Source organism: Olea europaea, unplaced genomic scaffold (genome assembly GCF_002742605.1).
Source record: "Olea europaea var. sylvestris unplaced genomic scaffold, O_europaea_v1 scaffold1989, whole genome shotgun sequence".
NCBI classification, from domain to species: domain Eukaryota; kingdom Viridiplantae; phylum Streptophyta; class Magnoliopsida; order Lamiales; family Oleaceae; genus Olea; species Olea europaea.
Window position 1 is genome coordinate 101,730 of NW_019237755.1, and position 23,548 is coordinate 125,277.

The 23,548-nt window shown below is 35.8% G+C and overlaps 2 protein-coding genes and 1 long non-coding RNA gene across 4 annotated transcripts; 1 reads left to right on the plus strand and 2 right to left on the minus strand.

The window, feature by feature from the left end:
* The first annotated feature begins 2,065 nt into the window (after window positions 1–2,065).
* Window positions 2,066–15,798, plus strand: LOC111379424 (putative transferase At4g12130, mitochondrial). Its single transcript, XM_023002784.1, has 5 exons — window positions 2,066–2,544; window positions 6,492–6,745; window positions 7,000–7,098; window positions 14,926–15,084; window positions 15,155–15,798. Exons 1-5 carry the CDS (start codon window positions 2,120–2,122, stop codon window positions 15,397–15,399), a joined length of 1,182 nt encoding a protein of 393 aa, XP_022858552.1. The 5' UTR covers window positions 2,066–2,119; the 3' UTR covers window positions 15,400–15,798.
* Window positions 15,770–17,236, minus strand: LOC111379425. 2 transcript variants are annotated; one of them, XM_023002785.1, is made up of 3 exons: window positions 17,095–17,236; window positions 16,338–16,478; window positions 15,770–16,247 (listed from the first exon to the last, which is right to left on the minus strand). In XM_023002785.1, exons 1-3 carry the CDS (start codon window positions 17,098–17,100, stop codon window positions 15,867–15,869), a joined length of 528 nt encoding a protein of 175 aa, XP_022858553.1. In that variant the 5' UTR covers window positions 17,101–17,236; the 3' UTR covers window positions 15,770–15,866. The 2 variants fall into 2 exon arrangements, with proteins under 2 accessions (XP_022858553.1, XP_022858554.1); XM_023002786.1 differs by having other exon boundaries at window positions 16,338–16,451; window positions 17,095–17,227.
* Window positions 17,237–17,459: 223 nt separating this feature from the next.
* Window positions 17,460–23,247, minus strand: LOC111379426. Its single transcript, XR_002700044.1, has 3 exons — window positions 20,813–23,247; window positions 18,805–18,947; window positions 17,460–17,586 (listed from the first exon to the last, which is right to left on the minus strand). It is a non-coding gene; the product is annotated as an uncharacterized LOC111379426 (long non-coding RNA).
* Window positions 23,248–23,548: the final 301 nt, after the last annotated feature.

Below are 23,548 nucleotides of genomic sequence, written 5' to 3' on the forward strand. Positions count from 1 at the left end.
ATGAAGAATGTGTGGTTGAAAAGAAAAGAGAGAAAAATGCATTTTGAAAAAAATAGATAACAAACGGGGGCTGAGTGAGTAATGTGATGCAAATTAAAATAGTGAGTGAAATGTAACCTTATGCAAAGTTTGGTGCATATTCAAACAATTAACTCCTAATTACCTCATATTTGATTTTTGATTAAAATTAGAATTTTAGTAGCTTTTTTTATATATTGATGGAATGGGTAATTTGCATAAAAGGTCTCTACTTTTCAATGTTGTTGTACAAAATACACATCTTTCATTTTTTGACATTTTTATCCCTACTCTTCATTGTACAAAAGGTCATTTTCATCCTTTTTTTTAATAAAATGATGATTTTACTCTCTATTCAAATAAAACAAAAAGAAAAGATGAATTACCAACTACAATCATAGTCCTTAAATTTTTAAAAAATTACAAAAAAAATCATAATTCTCCACCACCATCACTTTCACAACCTACCAAGCTGTCACCTATAGATCCGTATAGCACCACCTTTCGACCACCATGCCCACTAGATTCCACCACCACCAACCTTGCCTCATTTCCCCATCATTTTTCCACATAAGAATTTGAAAGATTGGAGCACTTAGGATTGGTCAAACAGCTCTAGCCATGCATTACGCTCGTAGAGAGTTTTGGACCAAAAATCGAAACGGTTGAGGGGATAATTTATTCAATTAGATTCACACCCATTGTCGTTTGGATTTGTTGATGATTCGATTGATGCCAATTTTGGATTTAGAATTGTGGGATGCATGAATTGAAGGAGAAGGGTTTGACAAAACGGATGCCGTCACTGTCGAATGTTCTAGAATAACAACAAAATGATTTGAGGCAATTCGATTGATGTGAGGCCATGTATAAGTTCGTCAGGGCGAGGGATAACCGTCGGTGGTGGTGCGCGACCTTGGATGGCACCCAAAGTGGGATTGCATTGAAGGGTTGTATACGACATTTTGGTATTTTGGGCTATAAATGTGGTTGTTTCGGATAGATTTGTGACCAATACTGTAGAGGAGGATGTTGGGGAGAGTGAGGTAAGGTTGGTGGTGGTAGAGTTCGACGGGTGTTGCGGCCGGAAGGTGGTGTTCTGTGGATCTATAAGTAATGGAGAATTTTGGACTTATCGGTAATATTTTAAAAAAATTAGGACTACGATTGCAATTAGTTATTTATTTTTCTTTTTTTTTTTGTTTTATTTGAATTGGAGGGTAAAATCGTCATTTGATTGAAAAATGGATGAAAATGACATTTTGAATAATGAAAAGTGAAAGGTAGAGGTAAAAATACCAAAAAATAAAATGTATGAACGTTTTGCACAAAAAATTGAAAAGTATGAACTTTTTGTACTAATTACCCTTGATAAAATATATGGTTACAAAGTTAATAAAGATTATGAATTTAACAAAATATGTGGTTAAAAATGAGTTCAAGGAAAATTCGAATTTTAAGAAATGAAGCGAATAAAGGTTAAATAAAAATAACATAATATAAGGAATAAAGTAAATAAACTATTCAATTTCTTATTAAATAATAAAAATAAATCTCTCCCAACTTTTTCTGCACAACCTTCTTTCTCCCGTAAGGATTTTGTACAGTTGAATTTAACTTTTATGGATCTCGAACTCGGTTTTAAATAATAAAAATAAATCTCTCCCAACTTTTTCTGCACAACCTTCTTCTCCCTTAAGGATTTTGTACAATCGAATTTAACTTTTTTGGATCTTGAACTCGGTTTTGACAAACTTGTTGACTAACTCTAGTAGTTTCATTGACGCAACCGGAAGGGAATAATTCGACTGCATGTAAATTAAAGTTTAGTAGTTTGATTGCACTAAAAGTAAAATTTAATGATCCACTTGCATATATGATAAAAGTTCAGTGACATTGAATGCAATTAGCCAATTGCTTGCAAGTTACACAGTCAAATTTTGACTCCAATATCAGACACGTGTCAGCATTTGACGGCCGACTTCGCCACGTGTCCTATTGACATTTCTTCCTTTATTACGACCGCCAAACATAAAACCCCACTAACCGCCGCCGTAGAGCGCCACCATTCCGTCCAAAACTCTCCCACCACAGTGTCAAAATGCGCCGCCTCAAAACCTCCGTTCAGTTTCTCAAACACTTTTCTACTCAGGCCCGTCTGCAGGATGCGGGTCCCATGGCCTGCCTTTTGAAAACCCGGTCCGTAATCCGATTCAAAGGACCCGACACCATTAATTTCCTCCAGGGGCTGGTAACCAACGATGTGCGGAGGCTTGAGGACCCGGAACCTGCGGGTGAGAATAGCGCCACACCCAACATGCCCGTGGTCGTAGTACCGCCTCTATACGCAGCATTGTTGACTCCTCAGGGAAAGTTTTTGTATGATTTTTTTCTTTATAAACCGCCCCGGCCTGATGAGAAGCTCGATAGAACTGGGTCTGGACCCGGATCCGACCCCGGTGAGCTGGAGATTTACGCTGATGTTGATCGGTCTGTGCTCGATGAGGTCTTGATGACATTAAAGAAGTGAGTTTTGGGTTCTTATTTTTGTTTTTTATTTCAATATATCCAAAAGTTAATAACTTTCTTTATTAATTTTTTTTATTTTTTTTGGCTAAAATTGGAGTCTTCACAATAAAATTTAGTAGGGATTAATTGAGGCAATATTTACTATGGAAAGGCTAACTTATGAATTTGAAGCTTCAACTTTTCAATGTTGTAGACGTATTGCCAGTATGATAGTTTTTGTTGTGGTTGCTGCATGTGATAATTATCCAGGTTAATCAGAAGAAGTAGGACCCAAATAACCTGCATGGGCGATCTTTGCGAATGCACTAAGTTCTTTAGCAGAAGTATTGAGCTTATTCTAGAGAGCTGCATATAGGCTATTCGTGGCATTTTGTTGGAGATGGTTTTAGAGAAACTTGTGATTTCGAAGAGAGCTCATGATTATACATAAAAAATTGGTAGTTTGATTGATCAAATGCTATAAGATCTTGGAATGTATGATGTTTACGTCATAATTTCACATGCATTCCGAGGCGAAATGGAGGAATCCCTAGATAGCTTGGTTGCTCCAAGGGGGCAAGATGCTTGAGGAGTTTTAAGTGCTTATTTTATGGCGCGTAGGAAATATTTCAAATTGTGCGAGTTATTGTGGAAACAAATTAATGATTGGCATGATGAAGTATCACGGGGAATGGTCAAGTATCTAGCTGATACAATTGTGAGTTCTTTGAGGCAAACTTTGAAGTTTTTTAATTGAAAACTGGCTATAACATGGTGCAGTAACTCCAAAAAAGGGAAGACTGTTCCTAACAAGAATGTGCATTGATGCTCATGCCTAGTGTACTTAAAGGCCGGTTTGCTTGGCTTTAGCTCCTACTTTTGCAATCTGTAGAAGGTCCTTTGGAGGAAATCTTAATTTTTGTTTGTAAACTAATTTTTAAAAGAACTTTCTATTCTCGAAGTGTTTTTAGAGAAATTCATATTAAACTATCTTCCTCCAGAACATCTTCTAACAAGAAGAAGTAATTTCGTAAAATTAGCCAAATGAGGCCAAAAGTAGTATTTGGATTTCGAAAGCTCCTTTTGACTCTTCAAAAGCCATGCCAAATGGGTACTAAGTGGAATTTAATCTTAATCACTTGTCTAGATCATCCTGGAAGCATAGAATTAATGATGCATTTGAGGTATAGAAGGACTGAGGTAGGAGATTAGGAGATTGAAGTAAAGAGTGCATAAAGATAGAATCACCAAAATACCCTTGTTTGAGCTCCATTTTAATGAGGTTTTAGGTAAATTTGTATTTTTGAATAGTGATTTTTTTAGAGAATGGTGAAAAAATAAGGAAAAATTTTGAGTTTACGTGTAATATTATTTTAATGAAGAATGTGGGGTTGAAAAAAAGATATCTTAATCACTTGTCTAGATCTTCCTGGAAGCATAGAATTAATGATGCATTTGAGGTATAGAAGGACTGAGGTAGGAGATTAGGAGATTGAAGTAAAGAGTGCATAACGATAGAATCACCAAAATACCCTTGTTTGAGCTCCATTTTAATGAGGTTTTAGGTAAATTTGTATTTTTGAATTAGAGAATGGTGAAAAAATAAGGAAAAATTTTGAGTTTACGTGTAATATTATTTTAATGAAGAATGTGGGGTTGAAAAAAAGAAAGAGAAAATACATTAAAATTAAAATAGAGCCCCAAACATGGACTATATAAGTTGCCATTTATAATAAGCCTGCTATCACTATGGAGCAGTCGGAATGAGGTGACCTACCTCTAGCAGTTGTGCAAATTGTCAATCTTTCATTACTGAAAAGTTATCGAGCAAGTATATCATATGACAAGGGAAAACCACGTTGTACAGTGCTGGTGTATGGTCTGATCAAATAGATAAGCAAATGGTTTTCAAAGGGATCAAGAGAAATGAAGTAACTGGAAAGATTGTTAGAGTCACCTTCTTCTAGAAGGATCATCTAGAAAGCGATTCGTTTTGAAAGATTTCATTGAAATTGTTCGTTTGAAAATTTCCCTAAAAGCTCTCCTGTAGCTGGAACCTCCGGAATCACAAGAATTCTTAGTTAGAACGGGAACATGCAAAAGCCGCAACAATAAAATAGTATCAAAGAGAAGTGATTCCACTCTTTTCCTAAAATCCTACGACTATTATTACATAATATGACAAGAAAGATCACTCTCCTACTTTGTGATTTCTTATGCAAGTATAGCAGCTTGTTCAAGTTCTCATCAAAATATACGATTATTTTCATACAAGTTATTGCCAATGTGATTTCTAACGTATGCCGTCTTTATAATTCGTCAAAGTTTCAATTTTTATTTTTATTTTATTTATTTTTTTATTTAGAGCCTGTTTGAGTCCTATTCTATTGTAAGAATGCATTTTGGAATGATAAATTGACGGAGAATATGTGGTTAAAAATTAAGAAGTTTTGGATTTACGTGATATTATTTTATTGAACGATGTGTGGTTGAAAAGAAGAGAGCAAAATGTATTTTTGGAAATAGTGAGGATCAAACAAGAGCTTAATTTAGGATTTAGTTTATATGATTCATTATGTTACATGAGAATTCTCTGTTCATTAATGTTAAAAAGGCAAGCTCTGTATAACAATGAATGGATCAACTATGCTCTATGGTTCTGACTTAGTATTGGGCTCTTAAATCTCAAAATGTTCATAAACTGAATGTAGTGAAAATGAAAATGTCAAGATGGATGTGCTGTCATTCTAAAATGGATAAGATAAGCAATGAAAAATATGCCAATAAGCAGTGGTGGCATGGATTGAGTATAAATTAAGGAAAAGAATTGGATGGTTCATTCATGTTCTGCATCAAACTAAAGAAGCCTCCTTTCATGAAAGTGACATGGTTTGGACTGATCAAATTGGAAGAGGGAGGGGTAACTAAAATTAACATAAACTGTCCTAGTTGTAAATATCTAGTTAGTTTAGTTCCCCCCCCCCCCCCCCCCCGATCTAGCAATCAATGAAGGGCATGCAAATAAGGATTTATGCCATCAAATTTTATTGGGGATAAGGCTCAGTCTGTTGTAGTTGTTATTCATTTCGAAGGTCCTGGATACCATATGTTTTAGGTGGTCACAGAGGCTGTGTAAGCCTTGACATTTCAATCTATTTTAAGTATTTTGTTTTTATGTTGTTTATTTATTTTATTTTCAAATTGAGAATCTCTTACACACTTCCATGTTAGGATAGATCACTAAATTCCACATATAAGTATGTAGATACAGTTCCTCTCACTATCAATAATACTCAAGCCCCAATCATGACTAAGTTTTCTCTCTGCTGGAGCATGTCTCATTTCATGCCAGAAATACTTTTTCCTGTCAAGAACTTATTGTAGTTGAGAAAGAAACTTTATTCTGGCTCTTGTTTCTTCTTATCTTACCAATGCATGATTCCTATTCTTGTCAAACCTTCCACGGAATTTGTCCTAAGGTGGCATGACTCAAACTTCGAATTTATCATCCAAAGACTCTCTGCTTAGGAAGACGTATTGGCTGCTAGATTTTGTATGTATCTAGTAAATCACTAGGTTTCCCTTCCCTCCCCAACCAGTTATCGGATATCATTATTTTAGCTAGGATGTAAAACAAAATGATGGCCTGATATCAATTTCCACCTCTTTGTGGCTGAGTGACACACGCTGAATGTACTGATGTGGCTTCTGGCATCTGAGTTCTATGCAAAAAAATTCTTCATAGGTTGTACAAAGAGGAACACATTTCTAGTTCTTCTTGTTCTCTTCTCCTCAGCAATAAAGACCGAGTACCTAAGATTATAGGTGTGACAAGCTTACATAATTCTTTGATTATTAGCATAACCAAAAAAATTGCTTAAACCTTGGGCAATTAGTATAACTAAAAGAATGTGTCCTTGAGCCGAACTCTAATATAACTTTTGCAATTAATTCTGATTTTGCAGGTACCGTTTAAGGTCCAAGGTTGATATTGAAAACATGGCAGAAGAGTTCTCTTGCTGGCAAAGGTTTGGTGGGAAAATTGCAGAGAAGTCATCTTCTCCAGAAGCATTGGAAGGTAATTCAGTTGGCTGGGGTGGTACTGTTGATCCTTCTGGCGTATCAGCTTCAAGAGGACATAATTCTGGTTGGTACTGGAACAAGGATCCCAGATTGGATTGCCTTGGAGATAGAAGCATCTTTCCTTCGAGCACAACACGTATGTTCTGTCAATCTACCTTCCCTTGCCTTCTTATATTTTATTTTGTTTCATCTATCGTACTCGGTTCATTATGTGGTTGAAACGTTGTATTACTACAGACTTGAGAACTTTAGACTTGCAAAATGAGGTGAAGTTGGAATTCTGAAACAAAAAATTTGGTTTGCTGGTGTCGGCACTTGCCACAAGTGTTTTCTGTTCAACAAAAGAATTCCTCCAGTATTTATGTTCTAATTTTCGTTTATTTGTTGCAGCACCTCTAGTTGAGGTGGATGAAGAAACAGATGAAGAAAATTTTCTTCTGTGGAGATTGGAGAAAGGAGTTGCTGAAGGCTCAACAGAGATTCCCAAAGGTAAAAGTTGATTCCACAAAACTTACTCTGGACTTCCTTTGAAATAATCAGTATAAGACCTTCTTCTTATGCTTGAGATGCTTCAGAAATGTTTGTATTTCATATTATTGCTAAGAAAATATCATGGTTAGGAATACTTGAACACAGTCTCTTTATACAGGTCAAGATCTTTGTGATCCCTATATGCATCTTTTTTACCCTGACATGTGATTGTCATTTTCAGGACATTGCAAGAAAAATTCCCATCTTGCTTGTCTCCCATTCTTCATCCATTTTCTCTTACACGTTTTTAATGTGGCATGTAGGGGAAATCACTTCTTGGTACTGTCTCTAAAGCAACTGATTTAATAACGTTTCTTTCTGTATTTTCTGTGGTGGTCCAACTTCCAACCATTTGGGATTAATCCACTAGAAGCAGTTACAAGGAAAGATGGCCTGGAAAAAATCTGTTTCAACGTGTAAAGGGATAAGATATTGGGAAGAAAGTCCTAAAAATGATCTGTTTGTGGAGACCAGCCTTGATTTTTTTTTCTTTTGAATCAATTTACCGAGCTTGATTACATTTAAGCTGGCTTATTACTGGGAAAGATAACAGAATGCAGGAGACGAGATTGCTAAGAGGTAAAAGCAATATTGTATAACAATTAACCAAAAATACAATCCCCTATTTATAGGGCTGGAATATCTACCAAATTACACAAATATGCTAAGTCTATAAATAAGGAAATACAATATATAATAACCATAAAGAAACCGTGTCATATGGTAACAAATAACCACTAAATCAGCTTTGATATTCTGGAGTATTCAACACTCTCCCTTGAGCTGGATGATATAAATTAAACAATCCCAACTTGTCCACCATTTTCTCGAATGTAGGTTTAGACAATTCCTTCTTCTATAAGTCTGCAACTTGATCAGATTACGGCGGATATACCATGCTTATTGTCCCATTTTCTATCTTCTCTTTGATGAGATGCTAATCAATCTCAACATGTTTAGTCCTGTCATGATGAACTAGATTATGTGACATTGCAATGGCTGCATGGGCTATCTTCATGAATACCAAGTTTTTCTAACAGTAACATTAACTACATTATCTCCCAAATTTCATGTGCCAAAGCTCTGAATTCAGCTTCAGGACTGCTACTGGCCACAACTGGTTGCTTCTTACTCCTCTAGGTGACTAAATTTCCCCATATAAAAGTACAATATCCAGTTGGACATCTTCTGTCCACTACTAATCCTGCCCAATCAACATCCGTAAAAGCTTCAATAGATCTTTTAGAGTTCTTTATGAAGAAAAGACCAAGCCCAAGTGTCCCATTTAGATATCTCAAGATTTGATAAACAACTTCTATATGCTTTTTAAATGGAGCATGCATGAATTGACTTACAACGCTTACTGCAAAAGCAATATCAGGTGTAGTGTGTGACAAGTAAATGAGTTTACTTACTAGACGTTGATATCTTCCCTTATCAACAGGTACACCTCCTAAAAAATCCCCCGGTTTGTGATTAGGATTTATAGGAACATTGGCCGGTTTACTTCCTAACATACCCGTTTTTCCTAAGAGGTCCAAAACATACTTTCTCTGTGAAATAGAGATTGCATTTCTATTTCTTGCAACTTCCCGTCCAAGAAAGTATAGTAAGGGATCTAAGTCTTTTATTTCAAATTCTGTCGCAAGAGCTTTCTTTAGTCTCTCCATTTTTTCATAGTTATCACCTATTAGAACTATATCATCCACATAGACTATTAGTATGATAATTTTTCTTCCCGATTTCCTGTAGAACATAGTGTGATTAGATTGGGCTTGTTTATATCCTTATTGGCATACAACTTTCATAAACCTACCAAACCAAGCTCATGGAGATTGCTTTAATCCATATAATTATTTTTCTAATTTACAAACCTTTCCTTGGATCTTATCTTCATTGAACCCAGGAGGGAGTTCCATATATACTTGCTCTTCCAAGTCGCCATTCAGAAAAGCATTTTTTACGTCCAGTTATTGGAGTTCCCAGTCTAGATTTGCTGTTAACATCAAAAGAACTCTCACCGTGTTCAATTTTGCAAATGGAGCAAAGGTTTCTTGGTAGTTCACTCCGTAAGTTTGAGAATATCCCCTTGCTACTAACTTGGCTTTATAGCGTTCCACCAAACCATTTGACTTGTATTTAACTGAGAACACCGATTTGCACCCAACTGTTGCCTTTCCCTTAGGTTTTTCCACAATTTGCCATGTTCTATTTTTATTCAAGGTTGCCATCTCTTCTTCAAGTGCTTTCCTCCATTCTGGAATTGACAGGGCTTCATGAATAGACTTTGGTATCCCAATTCATGATAGATTCATAGCCAGAACCTCGATCAAGATAGATGACTTTATCCAATGAAATTGGAGATAGGATGTTGTGTACAAGATCTAACACACTTTCTGACTGCTTTAGGGACATCTAAATCATTAGTAGAGTCATTTTTTGGGATAGAGAAATTACCTGAGTTCAAATCAGATTCATGGTTCTGCTGTTGAACTTTGAGATGTTCCACAATTTTCAGGATTTTTCCTTCTTGAATAAACACGTCGGTCAGGTGTCATTGCAAGTTGTTTCTCTCTCCCTGTCATTAAATTTGGTTGAACAAGAGGATCAACATGTTGTGGATTAGACTGATTTAATAACGTTTCTTTCTGTATTTTCTGTGGTGGTCCAACTTCCAACCATTTGGGATTAATCCACTAGAAGCAGTTACAAGGAAAGATGGCCTGGAAAAAATCTGTTTCAACGTGTAAAGGGATAAGATATTGGGAAGAAAGTCCTAAAAATGATCTGTTTGTGGAGACCAGCCTTGATTTTTTTTTCTTTTGAATCAATTTACCGAGCTTGATTACATTTAAGCTGGCTTATTACTGGGAAAGATAACAGAATGCAGGAGACGAGATTGCTAAGAGGTAAAAGCAATATTGTATAACAATTAACCAAAAATACAATCCCCTATTTATAGGGCTGGAATATCTACCAAATTACACAAATATGCTAAGTCTATAAATAAGGAAATACAATATATAATAACCATAAAGAAACCGTGTCATATGGTAACAAATAACCACTAAATCAGCTTTGATATTCTGGAGTATTCAACACTCTCCCTTGAGCTGGATGATATAAATTAAACAATCCCAACTTGTCCACCATTTTCTCGAATGTAGGTTTAGACAATTCCTTCTTCTATAAGTCTGCAACTTGATCAGATTACGGCGGATATACCATGCTTATTGTCCCATTTTCTATCTTCTCTTTGATGAGATGCTAATCAATCTCAACATGTTTAGTCCTGTCATGATGAACTAGATTATGTGACATTGCAATGGCTGCATGGGCTATCTTCATGAATACCAAGTTTTTCTAACAGTAACATTAACTACATTATCTCCCAAATTTCATGTGCCAAAGCTCTGAATTCAGCTTCAGGACTGCTACTGGCCACAACTGGTTGCATCTTACTCCTCTAGGTGACTAAATTTCCCCATATAAAAGTACAATATCCAGTTGGACATCTTCTGTCCACTACTAATCCTGCCCAATCAACATCCGTAAAAGCTTCAATAGATCTTTTAGAGTTCTTTATGAAGAAAAGACCAAGCCCAAGTGTCCCATTTAGATATCTCAAGATTTGATAAACAACTTCTATATGCTTTTTAAATGGAGCATGCATGAATTGACTTACAACGCTTACTGCAAAAGCAATATCAGGTGTAGTGTGTGACAAGTAAATGAGTTTACTTACTAGACGTTGATATCTTCCCTTATCAACAGGTACACCTCCTAAAAAATCCCCCGGTTTGTGATTAGGATTTATAGGAACATTGGCCGGTTTACTTCCTAACATACCCGTTTTTCCTAAGAGGTCCAAAACATACTTTCTCTGTGAAATAGAGATTGCATTTCTATTTCTTGCAACTTCCCGTCCAAGAAAGTATAGTAAGGGATCTAAGTCTTTTATTTCAAATTCTGTCGCAAGAGCTTTCTTTAGTCTCTCCATTTTTTCATAGTTATCACCTATTAGAACTATATCATCCACATAGACTATTAGTATGATAATTTTTCTTCCCGATTTCCTGTAGAACATAGTGTGATTAGATTGGGCTTGTTTATATCCTTATTGGCATACAACTTTCATAAACCTACCAAACCAAGCTCATGGAGATTGCTTTAATCCATATAATTATTTTTCTAATTTACAAACCTTTCCTTGGATCTTATCTTCATTGAACCCAGGAGGGAGTTCCATATATACTTGCTCTTCCAAGTCGCCATTCAGAAAAGCATTTTTTACGTCCAGTTATTGGAGTTCCCAGTCTAGATTTGCTGTTAACATCAAAAGAACTCTCACCGTGTTCAATTTTGCAAATGGAGCAAAGGTTTCTTGGTAGTTCACTCCGTAAGTTTGAGAATATCCCCTTGCTACTAACTTGGCTTTATAGCGTTCCACCAAACCATTTGACTTGTATTTAATTGAGAACACCGATTTGCACCCAACTGTTGCCTTTCCCTTAGGTTTTTCCACAATTTGCCATGTTCTATTTTTATTCAAGGTTGCCATCTCTTCTTCAAGTGCTTTCCTCCATTCTGGAATTGACAGGGCTTCATGAATAGACTTTGGTATCCCAATTCATGATAGATTCATAGCCAGAACCTCGATCAAGATAGATGACTTTATCCAATGAAATTGGAGATAGGATGTTGTGTACAAGATCTAACACACTTTCTGACTGCTTTAGGGACATCTAAATCATTAGTAGAGTCATTTTTTGGGATAGAGAAATTACCTGAGCTCAAATCAGATTCATGGTTCTGCTGTTGAACTTTGAGATGTTCCACAATTTTCAGGATTTTTCCTTCTTGAATAAACATGTCGGTCAGGTGTCATTGCAAGTTGTTTCTCTCTCCCTGTCATTAAATTTGGTTGAACAAGAGGATCAACATGTTGTGGATTAGGTAGTAGGGGAAAATTAATGGACGAAGGTTGTTCTAATATAGGAGGAGATGGTGTGGATATCGAGACCAGAAATTCTTCAGTTGGTTCAGTGAGTGACAGAAGTAACTGTGTAGTTTCCCAAAAATTCCCATCATCAATACGATTTTCCTTCCCCCGAGGGGAATTGTGGGGAAAGTAGGGAAGAGACAAAAAAAAAAAGTAACATCCATATATATATAATACCTACGAGTGACCAGGGAATAACACCTGTAACCCTTTGAGTTGGAGAATATCCTAAGAACACACGTTTTCAGGCATTAAGGTTTAATTTGGTGCGTTCATGATCATGAATATGGGTGAAAACAGTACAATTAACCACTCTTAGGGTTATAGAAAGGATGAATCGGAGTTGTGGGTATGCTTGATAGAACTATTAATGGAGTCCTGAAGTTGTGTATTCTAGTAGGCATTCTGTTTATAAGGTAGCATCCCCCCTAAAACACTTTTGGAACCTGACTAGTAAACGTGAGAGCCCTAGTTGTTTTTAGGAGATGGCGATTTTTTCTCTCGGCAATACCATTTTGCTAGGGTGTAAGAACACAAGAACTTTGATGTAAATTGCCTTTGTCATTAAGAAAATTTCCCAAAACTTAATTGAAGTATTCCCACCCATTATCAATTCGAAATATTTTAATGCTTTCATTAAATTAAATTTCAATCATAGAGTAAAATTTTTTAAAGATTTGTGCATTTTCGAATTTATCTTTTAACAAGTAAACCCAGCATACCCTCATATGGTCATCTGTAAAAGCTATGAACCAACGTTTACCCGTAATATCCTTAACTCTAGGACTCAATAAATCACTATATATTAAAGCAAACGGCAATGAAGATTTATACTCATGAGACAGGAATGAAGAACACGAATGTTTAGCCAATTGACAAATATCACGATGGAATCTATCTTTATTGCGAAACAATGATGGAAATAAATATTCAAGATATAAAAAATTGGGGTGAACTAAACGACGATGCCACAGTATTATTTCTTGTTCTCTAGAGGTAGATTCATAGTTTGCACTTTGAGCTTGTTTATTCGAGCAAGCATCCTCTAGAAAATAGTATAGTCCCTCATGTTCTTTAGCATTGCCAATCCTCTTGCTCGAAGTTAGATCCTGAAAAATACATGACTCATTAAAGTTTACACTGCAATGCAAATCTCTAGTTAATTTGCTAATAGAAAGGAAATTGCAAGAAAGGGTCGGAACATGTAAAACAGATTTTAATTCAACATATGGACTAAGTTTAATAGTCCCAATTCCAAGGTGAGAGCGCCCTGTCTACTATTTTTACTTTAAAATTTCCCGGACGCGGTGAGTACAAATAAAACAATTTTTCACAACCCGTCATGTGGTCCGTGGCTCTTAAGTCAATATGCAAAGTTGGATCGGACTTCCAGAGAGAGCAGTAATGGGTAGGGGATTATTTGCAGTGGGTGCACTTGTAGAGATAGGCTGAGGCCTTGGAATCCTCATCCCTGCGTGCACCAGTCATGGCCGTCCTATTCATTTTGCCGGCTCAAATAACCCAGTGCTCTGATACCATATTTCTCGGAAAGATAACAGAATGCAGGGGCCGAGATTGCTAAGAGGTAAAGGCCATATTGTATTACAATTAACCAAACATACAATCCCCTTTTTATAGGGCTGGAATGTCTACCAAATTATACAAATATGCTAAATCTATAAATTAGGAAATACAATACATAATAACTATAAAAAAACTGTCATATGGTAACAAATAACCACTAAATCAGCTTTGATATTCTGGAATATTCAACATGGCTATTATAAATTCATTGGTGAATTAACATTTTGTCCCTCCTGTTATTATTCAGTCTAACCTTGTCCCCCACCCACCAAATCCACTACCACCAGAAGCAAAGAAAATAAATCTAAGTGGATGCACTAAATTTTCCTTCCTGGATTTTCGTTGAAAGGATAAGTTTGGTTGAACAGTTATTCTCCCATGGTAAAATGAGAATGGGAGAAAGTGAAAGATTGCCTCAAAGTTGTTCAACTTGTAAAGGGAAAAAAAATGGAATCAATGAGTAAAGCGAAAATACCCAACAAAAGAGGTATGAAAGCATTAGCAATCCTAGTAATTGAGATTTTGAACAAAGAAAACAGTCTACCACTCTCAAAGGATGAACGAATTCGGTATTGATCAGGCAGGGAGAAAACCAAGCAAGTTTGCATTATATGAAATTTTTTTTTTGGTGGAAGGCCCTGAGCAAACTGAGTATATAGCTGAGTATTAAAATTTATATGAAATGCAACCTTCTCTCTTTCTTATCGATATGCAACGGGATTGATAAAAAATATTAGTGTGGAGAAACCATCTATGGGGGTGCAAAAGGCGATATGAGAGAAAGATGAGCTTCGTGCAGTAAGTTGTGCCCAGCCACTGCTGTTGGACTTAGCTGGATTGATTGGATATGTGCCGCCAAACAGTGCTGTGAACTAGCTCATATCCAGGTGTACAGCACACGGATGCTCCAAATTCTTTGTCTTTTGTTCTCCATCTGTTTATCCTTTTTATGCTTCCGTTCTGTTTTCTGAAGTGCGGTATATATGTGGTCAAGAAACATTTATTTGAAGCTTTAATTATGCGAAGAACATGCTTTAAAACTTCAATGAAAACCCCCTCAACCTGTGAAATCGACTTTTTGTCTTTGTAGAGAAGACCACTGATTGATGCACTGACTATTTCTGTATGGTTCAATTCCAATGTAAGTGCACTAGATATATAAATTTTGAGCTACTATTTGGACCAATTATATCTTGTAGGTGAGGCAATTCCACTGGAATACAATCTTGCTGGTTTAAACGCGATAAGCTTTGACAAAGGATGCTATGTGGGCCAAGAGCTCATTGCTCGTACTCATCACCGTGGTGTTATCCGAAAGCGTTTGGTTCCTTTGAAATTTCTCAATGACAGCGGAAAAGGTACTACTGCTCAATCATTTCCATGTCACTCCATCTTGGTGTGTCAACAATTTTCTCTTTTTTGATTCAGAGGTAGAGCAAAAAGTTGCTGCAGGTTCAGAAGTAATTGACAAGACATCTGGAAAAAAGGTTGGGACAGTCACCACTGCACTTGGATATCGTGGTCTGGGACTCCTGCGCTTGGAAGAAGCTTTCAAAGACATGAGCACCTTGACCATAAAAGGACAAGAAGACATTAGAGTCGAGAGCATTAGACCAGAATGGTGGCCAGCTGAGTGGTTTCAAGATCATCGACACGTTAATGAAGCTGGTTAAAGCATTCATTTCAGGGATTTCGTTTTGCTGACTTTCTTTTGGCCTTCTTACATCCGAAGGAATGGAAGTTCCAGAGTTCGTCACACTGGAGCAGAAGATTGGGGCAATTCTTGTGATTTACTGAAACCTTAGCACAAAGTTTTTCAATCTTTGGCAGCTTTTGTAGATGCAGCCGGTAGTGTTTACTCGCGAAGCTGGATAACTGGTCAGTAAATAACTGCACCAGTGATGATTTCTTTATAATTATCCAAACGATTTAACAAGACATGATCCTTTTAACGGATAATATATTGTGCTTAGAAAGTTCTTAATGCAGAGTTTTTCTTTTGTACAATTGTATGTACTGTGCATATTGAAGTAGTTATTTAAGTGATATAAAACAGTGAAGAGTTTATTTTAGTGCCAGAAACACCATCAAAGTTGCTCTTATTTCTGAACACGAAAGATAGTCACAAACGAAAATAAGTTCATCTACACAAGCTGTCTAAATTCCGACACTTCCTATCATTGTACAAGGTTTCAAGGTAGAGAAGCAGCAAACTGAGAATGATAAACTCGAATGTCAAGTTCGGCAATACTTTATTCGACGCTATGGTTTGCTCATTATCGGAGACTAGGTGCAGCAAAAGAGGTGTGCTCTCCAAATTTTGAGAATCTGTACCTTCTGGAGTCAGAGGTGGTTCGTTTTCATTCGAGGAGCTACCAATGTCCCTCTTATCATCCTCTGGTGCATCATCAGGATCTCCTTTTCTACTGTTTTGTTCACTTGAACTTCCACCAGGACCATCCTTCGGCACGCCTCGGACCAAGTCTTGTCGAGCGTCAACACCCACCCGTCTTAAGTGTAACTGTTGTAATCGAGATAATTATCAGGTAATTCTTTGTAGTCTAGTTGCACGAGCACGAATTGCAGATAAAAAATATTCCTGCATGAATACCTGAAGATGAAGATTTACTTCATCCGGTCGTGAAAGAAAAGGAAAATCACCACCGGTCTTGAGAAGCCCTAGTCTGGCACCAGGGTACCTTTCGACCACTTGATCTTTAAGTTGCTGAGAAATTGCACAGAAATCGTTCGTCTTCAAGCAGCCATAACCACACCAAAAAAGTCAGAAAATTTTCATTCTCTACAGCATACTCAAGCTTAAATTAACTTCAGTAACAATCATAAGGATTTAAAACAACAATTACGGATCAAGACATCTTAGTCCATCTGATGTAAGCCTGACTAGCCCAGTATCCAAAAGTAGGAGCAGAAATAATAAGTTTGCTGGGAAAATCTGCCGACTAAAAGGACTCTAATTACCGTACTTGGAAGAATAATTACGCAAGTGCTTATACACAATATTGAATGTACACTATTATAAACAAGTATTTGGCTTCTTTTTTCTTCCAGACCACTGTCTACTTCTATCCAAACCTCCCTACTAGAGATGTCATGCGGAAACGTAAATTGCCTTTGGAACATACCAGAAATAAGTAGTAGTAAACATTTTATTACTCTGTTTTATTTTGATAATTACTTCAGTGAATTTTTCAAACCTACGGAGAATTCCTGCCCCAGTATTAAATTACCAGGGAGGTCTAAAGAAGTTCCATACCTTGTTAGGTGGTTAGTGTCGATGAGAATCTTGATCATAAAAGAGATAGATCTGCAACTAAATATGTTATATATCTAAAGTTGTGCGAACATACATCCATTATAGTGATTAAAGAATCTGAAAGCACAAGTGGTCCTACTGATGCAGCATCAACCGTTAAACTCAATCTGGAAGCCAAGTCCTCTCTCGACAGAGTTTCAACCTGCAGGGAAGTTCAATATTTACAGATTAAGTACTAAAAAGAATACTCCGGTCTAGTAACTCCACTTGGTAAAAAATTCTAGGTAACCTGTTTAACTGTGTCAAAAAAAAAAAAAAAAAAAAAAAAAAAAGAAAACAAAAAAAAAACTTAAAAAAAATGGAAAAAAATTGGGCAGAAATAGTCGATTGGGCTGACTGTTCTACCTCGCCATTTTTTATGAGCTTAAGCTTTTTTTTTTTTTTTTTTTTTTTTCAAAAATGCTAAAAGATTATCATCATGTACACACATGCCAGATACATGACATCATCTGCGGGAAATTCTTTCCTGGGTTATGCCTCCTAACTGCGCTGCTAACAAATCATCCATCCCATGCAAAAAGGGGAACTAATAAAGAATTCAAAAGGAAAACTTCAAAATGGGAGGATGAGGGGAAGTTGAGGAGAACAATAATATCATATGTTACTTTTGACTCTTCTAAATGCGTGAAGTATCAACATCAGAGCTTTGACACTTATGTGACACTTATTTGATCTAGAAAGTATATCAAAGATGTTTTTGTTCTACAACTATTTCAAATATATATAAATTGCATTTTGAACTGATGTATCAGATGACTTTACCATAGAAATACAGAAAAAAAGATTAGTATTTGTTTTTCTAGTCAGGTGTGCTGATTTTACAGGTCTGGCAAAACCAATGTACGGACTCATACATTGAGTTTATGTTCAGGAATGTGAAAAACACGTTTCTTCCAGTCATGATGAATTCTAGCTTAGAATGGCAGAAAACTTTTAAAATTAATATCGTGGAAGAATGTGGTCAAATAATTTATTTAGAAAATATTCATATCAAAAAGAGCAGTTGAAAGCAATAAATTTTAAATTTAATCTTTTTGAAGAACTTCAGGGAATGAAATAACTTGCATTGACGAAAGAAAATGAAAGTATAAATCACTTTGGCATGTGAAAATGTGATAGGCCCCCCATTAGATACACCTATTCTAGAAAGATATTGGCGTAACAGCATCAGTAGGGAGAAGTTATAAATAGAAGTAAGACGGAAACAATAGGCAGGCAATAGATGAGTATTAGGAAGCCTAGTTTACTTCTGCTGTGCATTTCTCTGTAATTGCATACAAAACTCAATAACAATTCTCTGTTTCTATTTTCTTCCAGTGAAGTCCTAACAAAAATGTTCTAGTTTGCTTAATGGAGACGGTCAAATTACTATTAATGTTTACAGGATACAGGTAAATAGAATACTTTCAGAATTTACATTCAATTTACTTATTTTATCATGAACCATTGAACATTATGTTTGCTTCCCACTTTCTTTTTCACCCATTTTTCTAGCCAGATGGAAGTTTTGAGAACAGTGACACCCGTCACTCGATAAATTTACTACAATAACCCAAATATAAATCTTTTTTCTTTTTGGTCATGGATATGCCATAACCTCGGGTCTAAGATAGAGCATAAAGCTGAAACATACCACTTCAGATTTTCTTCGGTGGATAAATAATTTGAATTGGATTAAGAAGACAATGACTTGTATCACATAAAGCTCGTGTGCATCAAATCAAAAGTGTCATGGATAACATACAGGGGAGCCCATGGCATGGCTGCAGAAACACTACTTGTCTCCAAAAATGTGTTTGACAGTACCAAGGACCTAACTCGTCGTGGACGATGCAATGCAAAAAGTTGAGCTAAGAAGCCTCCAAGAGATGTGCCATAAAGATGTATCTGGTAAATAAAAATGAAACAACCACTTCAGTTTACGATTAAACTAATGTCATCACATACAGCCATGAAAGCGTAGATTTTTGGTAAAAGACAGTAGGTTTTCACATCAAATAAAATTTCCAGAAAGTTGATTGTTTCTTTGAAACTTGACAGTAAAGATCAACCTCTTTGTTGTACCAAGACACGAAGTGGTCCTTGTATCCTCATCCTGTTGATTAGCCCATCGTTCCTTGCGTGGCATACATCCAGTAAGGAAATGGTGTTTGAAAGTGCAAATGTAAATGAATATAACTTATATTTTCAGTTGTGCGAAGCAATTGAACCTATGTGCCATTGATATTTATTTCATTTGTCACTGTCGCTCTTTTATTGAAATTTGGTTTATGCTAATATTTGGTAATTTTCAATCTACCAAGTGGTTCACATGTTTCCTTATGTTTTGTCCATGCCACTTCAGCATTGAGATAAAAGAAAAGGAAACATTTTATTGTTCACATGAACAATATGCTACATTTTCCTCCCAATTAACCAGTGTACACCAATATCATCCAAACAACCGTAAAGTTTAGACTACTAACAACCTTGTGTTCCGAATTATACAGTAGAATCACCATGCTGCAACCTATTTGCCTATAATATTGTAAGATGGAGAATACAGCATCAAATCTTTTCCTTTTTTTGAATAATACAGCACAAAGATGACCCATGTTTGGATTTCAAAATTATAAAATTTATTGAAAATGAGATGGAAACCTCAATAAGCATTTTCAATGCATCACATATGAATACCCCTTTTGTGTGTTTCTGAGTTCTGTACTTTGTAATAATGGATTCTTGCGTACCACGATGATCCCCTGAACTAACTAGAACTATAAAGTACCGAATACGGGGAATTCACTTACAAATTCCCTAAAATAACTTCTGGTACGGACATAGCTAATGCTCATAACTTAGAGAAGGATGTTCGTAAGGACACTGGCACACTCTGGCCTTATCAACATATTTGGGCTACCACATCTAAAAATAAGAACTGCCAAAATTCTAAAGTAGTAGTCACATTTTCCACCCACAGCTTATGTGAGATGGGACATTTTGAACTCTCCCACTCAAATGCATGACATAGTAGTTGTGTCCAACCCATATTCCATCGCCTACCCCCCCCCCCCAAGTCAAAACTCGTCCAAGCCACCAGGAGAGTGGCTTAATTGATCAAATACGTGTGCCTTAATATAATTTTTAATTCTAGTGTCTCAAATCTGACGTCTTCTTTTCAAGAATTCCACAAGTTTTCTTCATTCCATTTTAACACATGTCAATAGTATAGGAGAGAAGGAAAATTTTAATCCTTCACATTAAGAATTCGATACGTTTGCCTCCCAATTCACCAGTGTACAGCAATAACATCCAGGGATAGGAATGGCAGCCTTTGTAAGCTCATGAACGTCAATGCTCAGGTAGAATTCCAAAGTTAAAACTCAATGATCGCCTGCAGCATCTTTTTCTTATGTGTGAATCAGAATCAAGCCCTTTTAAAGGGTTCAAACCTAGAGATACATCGGAACACTGCTAATGGAACTTTATTATATCTTAGGATAAAAGACCAGTTCCATGTGAAAGGCAATTCTCTGAGGCAAAAATTACAAGGGAAATTACAAAAGTTTAGTGTGTGAAAAAAATAATAATAATAATAATAATAATAATAATAAAATATATATATATATATATATATATTACTCTAGCAAGCTTTGATGAACACAAAATATTCAGCTCGATCATAGCACCATTTAGAGTAGGAGTCAGTATTGATATGATGACATTGAAGGCAATCAAACACAATGATGTGAAACGACAGACAGGAATCTTACATGATGAACGTCAATAGCATCCAGAAACTTCTCAAATGCATGAATCCACTCTTGGTGATTCCATACACATGGAATATCAACAGATATGACTCGGTAACCCTGAAGAATTTAAAAGATTACTTCTTTTTGTCAACTATATGATGTGCTCTATCCCAAGTACAAAACTAAAAGAGCCCAAACTGCAAGAAATAAAAGAAAACACCATTCTTGCTATCAAATTCGTGCCTGTCGTGGTATACCAATAACAAGGACATCAGATTTACAAACATAAATAGGCACAAGCCATGAAATCATGAAATAATACGTCTCCATAGAAGTGGTAATGGATATTTCTGGAGATTAAAGTTGAATAATGATGATAAAAAATAGTATATCCTACATATATAACACGCAGCGCAATTTCCTATCGTCCTCCTATATTTTTTATTTATTTTATTTTTTTTTCACACGTAACTATCAGCTCTAACATTGTCCCACTCCACAATCCCATATCCAATGCAACTATTAGCTTTGACATCATCTCACTCCACAATCCCATATCACAGGCAACTATCAGCTCTGACATTGTCCTACTCCACAACACCATACCTTTGAAATCTGACCCAAAAGCTCATTAGCACCCATACCTCCAATTCCGGCCGAAATCGGATGAGAGCTTGAAGTTGATCTCCAAGTCGTTCAAAAATTTTAAAGTTTTGGTGCTCTCGCGTGAGGGGTTCAATGGTCTTGCCTCCGTTGCAGCCAATTGCAAGTAGAAATCCTAATTTTTCTGACTTTCTATGCGAATGTTACAAAAAGTGTGCATTTTTTTTTGTACGGTGAACTATATATAGATGGAAAAGTGGCTTTGAAACTTCGATTTGATTTGAAGGCCAGTGTATAAAATTTGAAATTTTTTGGGTTACTTCTGAATCCCGACATTTTTATCTTATATATTCTTCTGTGTGTTGATTCATTGGAGTTAATGTTGAATTAAAGAATTAATCTTATTTTTTAAAAGAATATTTGTTTTGAGATTGAATTTGTGAATCTTGAATATTTGAACTAGAAATTAGTCAATTAGAGGTTAGGAAAAAGCAGAGAGGTAATAAATTTGGAACATTATACACGGAGATCAAGAAGCCAAAGTGCCGAAGTTTTTAAGGCAAGTTACTCTTATTTTTATGCTTCTTCTCCTCCATAAGATACTGAAATTGCAAGCTCACCTTTTTGCAATTTCAGCATTGTTAATGCTACAATAAAAAGTCCACTATTATTAGATATATAGAAAACAGCTTTTTTTGATCAAATTTAATGTTCTGACACTTCCATAGTCTATATTGTATTGCACGTGGATTTTGATTTGATGCTGCAACTGTTTTACGTAGCATATACTCGTGGCACTAGAAGAGGGGAAGCGGTGAAGGTGAAGGAGGCAGGTGAGAGGACATAGAAATGATGTGAGGATGGTGGAGATTTTTTGAATTATTGGGTGATGAACAAGAAGAAGGTATTTATAGTTATTAGTGTGTTGTTGGGCCTAAAGAGTATTTACATGATTATGGAGGGAACAAATTTAGTGAAAATGATAAAAAACCATTTTTGAGTCACCAGATGATTGCTGCTCCGTGCCAACTGCTGCTCAGCAAGTACGGGAAAACAATTCTTAATTGTTGGTACGCTTTGATGGGTGTCATAATAGCTCTATTTGTGGTATTTCTATCTATTATTTTGGAGCTGGAGGGTCCGTACCCCTTAATTGGTGTTTGGAGACATAGATCCTTGTTCCCCCTTTTTGACAGAGTGAAGTGCCATACTTCGAGAATGAGATGGTTAAGAGGAACTCTAAGTCACTCTTTGGCTCTACCCATGAATTATCGAATAATAGGTCTTTCACAATGAGATCCCTCTCTTCCAATAGTGTAGCCAACCAATAAATAAAGGTTTTAGCTCGATCGAAACTCTGCACACACTTTTTATTTATTTTTTAGTAGTGGGCTTTTGTTTTGGGCCCCCTATTTTTTTTTAATAGATAGTATCCAAATGCTCATTTTAATCAGATTTGGTTTAGAGATCAGATTTAAGTCGAGTTGTTATCTTGCTTGTGACCTCACTTTTTATTTATTTATCTTCTTTATTTTTTAGTAGTGGGCTTTTGTTTTGGGCACCTTATTTTTTTTTTAATAGATAGTATCCAAATATCCATTTTAATCAAATTTGGTTCAGAGATCAGATTTAAGTCGAGTTATTGTCTTGCTTGTGACCTCATTTCTCTCTCTATTGTTTTTGCATTACACTCTCTTATTCTTTCTCTCTATCTATATCTATACTTATATATGTAATTGCTGGATGGAATCAAATCTTTTTGTAGGTGCTTCATTTTTGAATTTCTTATTTTGTTTAAATGGAATTTTGTTTACAGGAAGTCGAGAATTGGACTTTTTTTTTAATGTGAATAAATATCTAGAATTTTTTTCTATTTAGAATTTTATGTATTATTTATATTTCATATATTTTAGTGCTAAAAATTTAATCTTTCTTGAGTAATTATCTGGTTTCAAGATAATATGTTTATTTTGTTTTCTGTTTATTTTTGCTTTGACTATGAATCAACGTATTTGAGTATGTGTTTCTCAATTTAGAAAGAATAAAATAAAAGTACAAACATGATTAAAGTGCTTTATCATTGGTGGAATGAATCAAGATCTTTAGATTGGGAATTGTAGTTAAAAAAAAAAAAAAAAAAAATTAGAAATA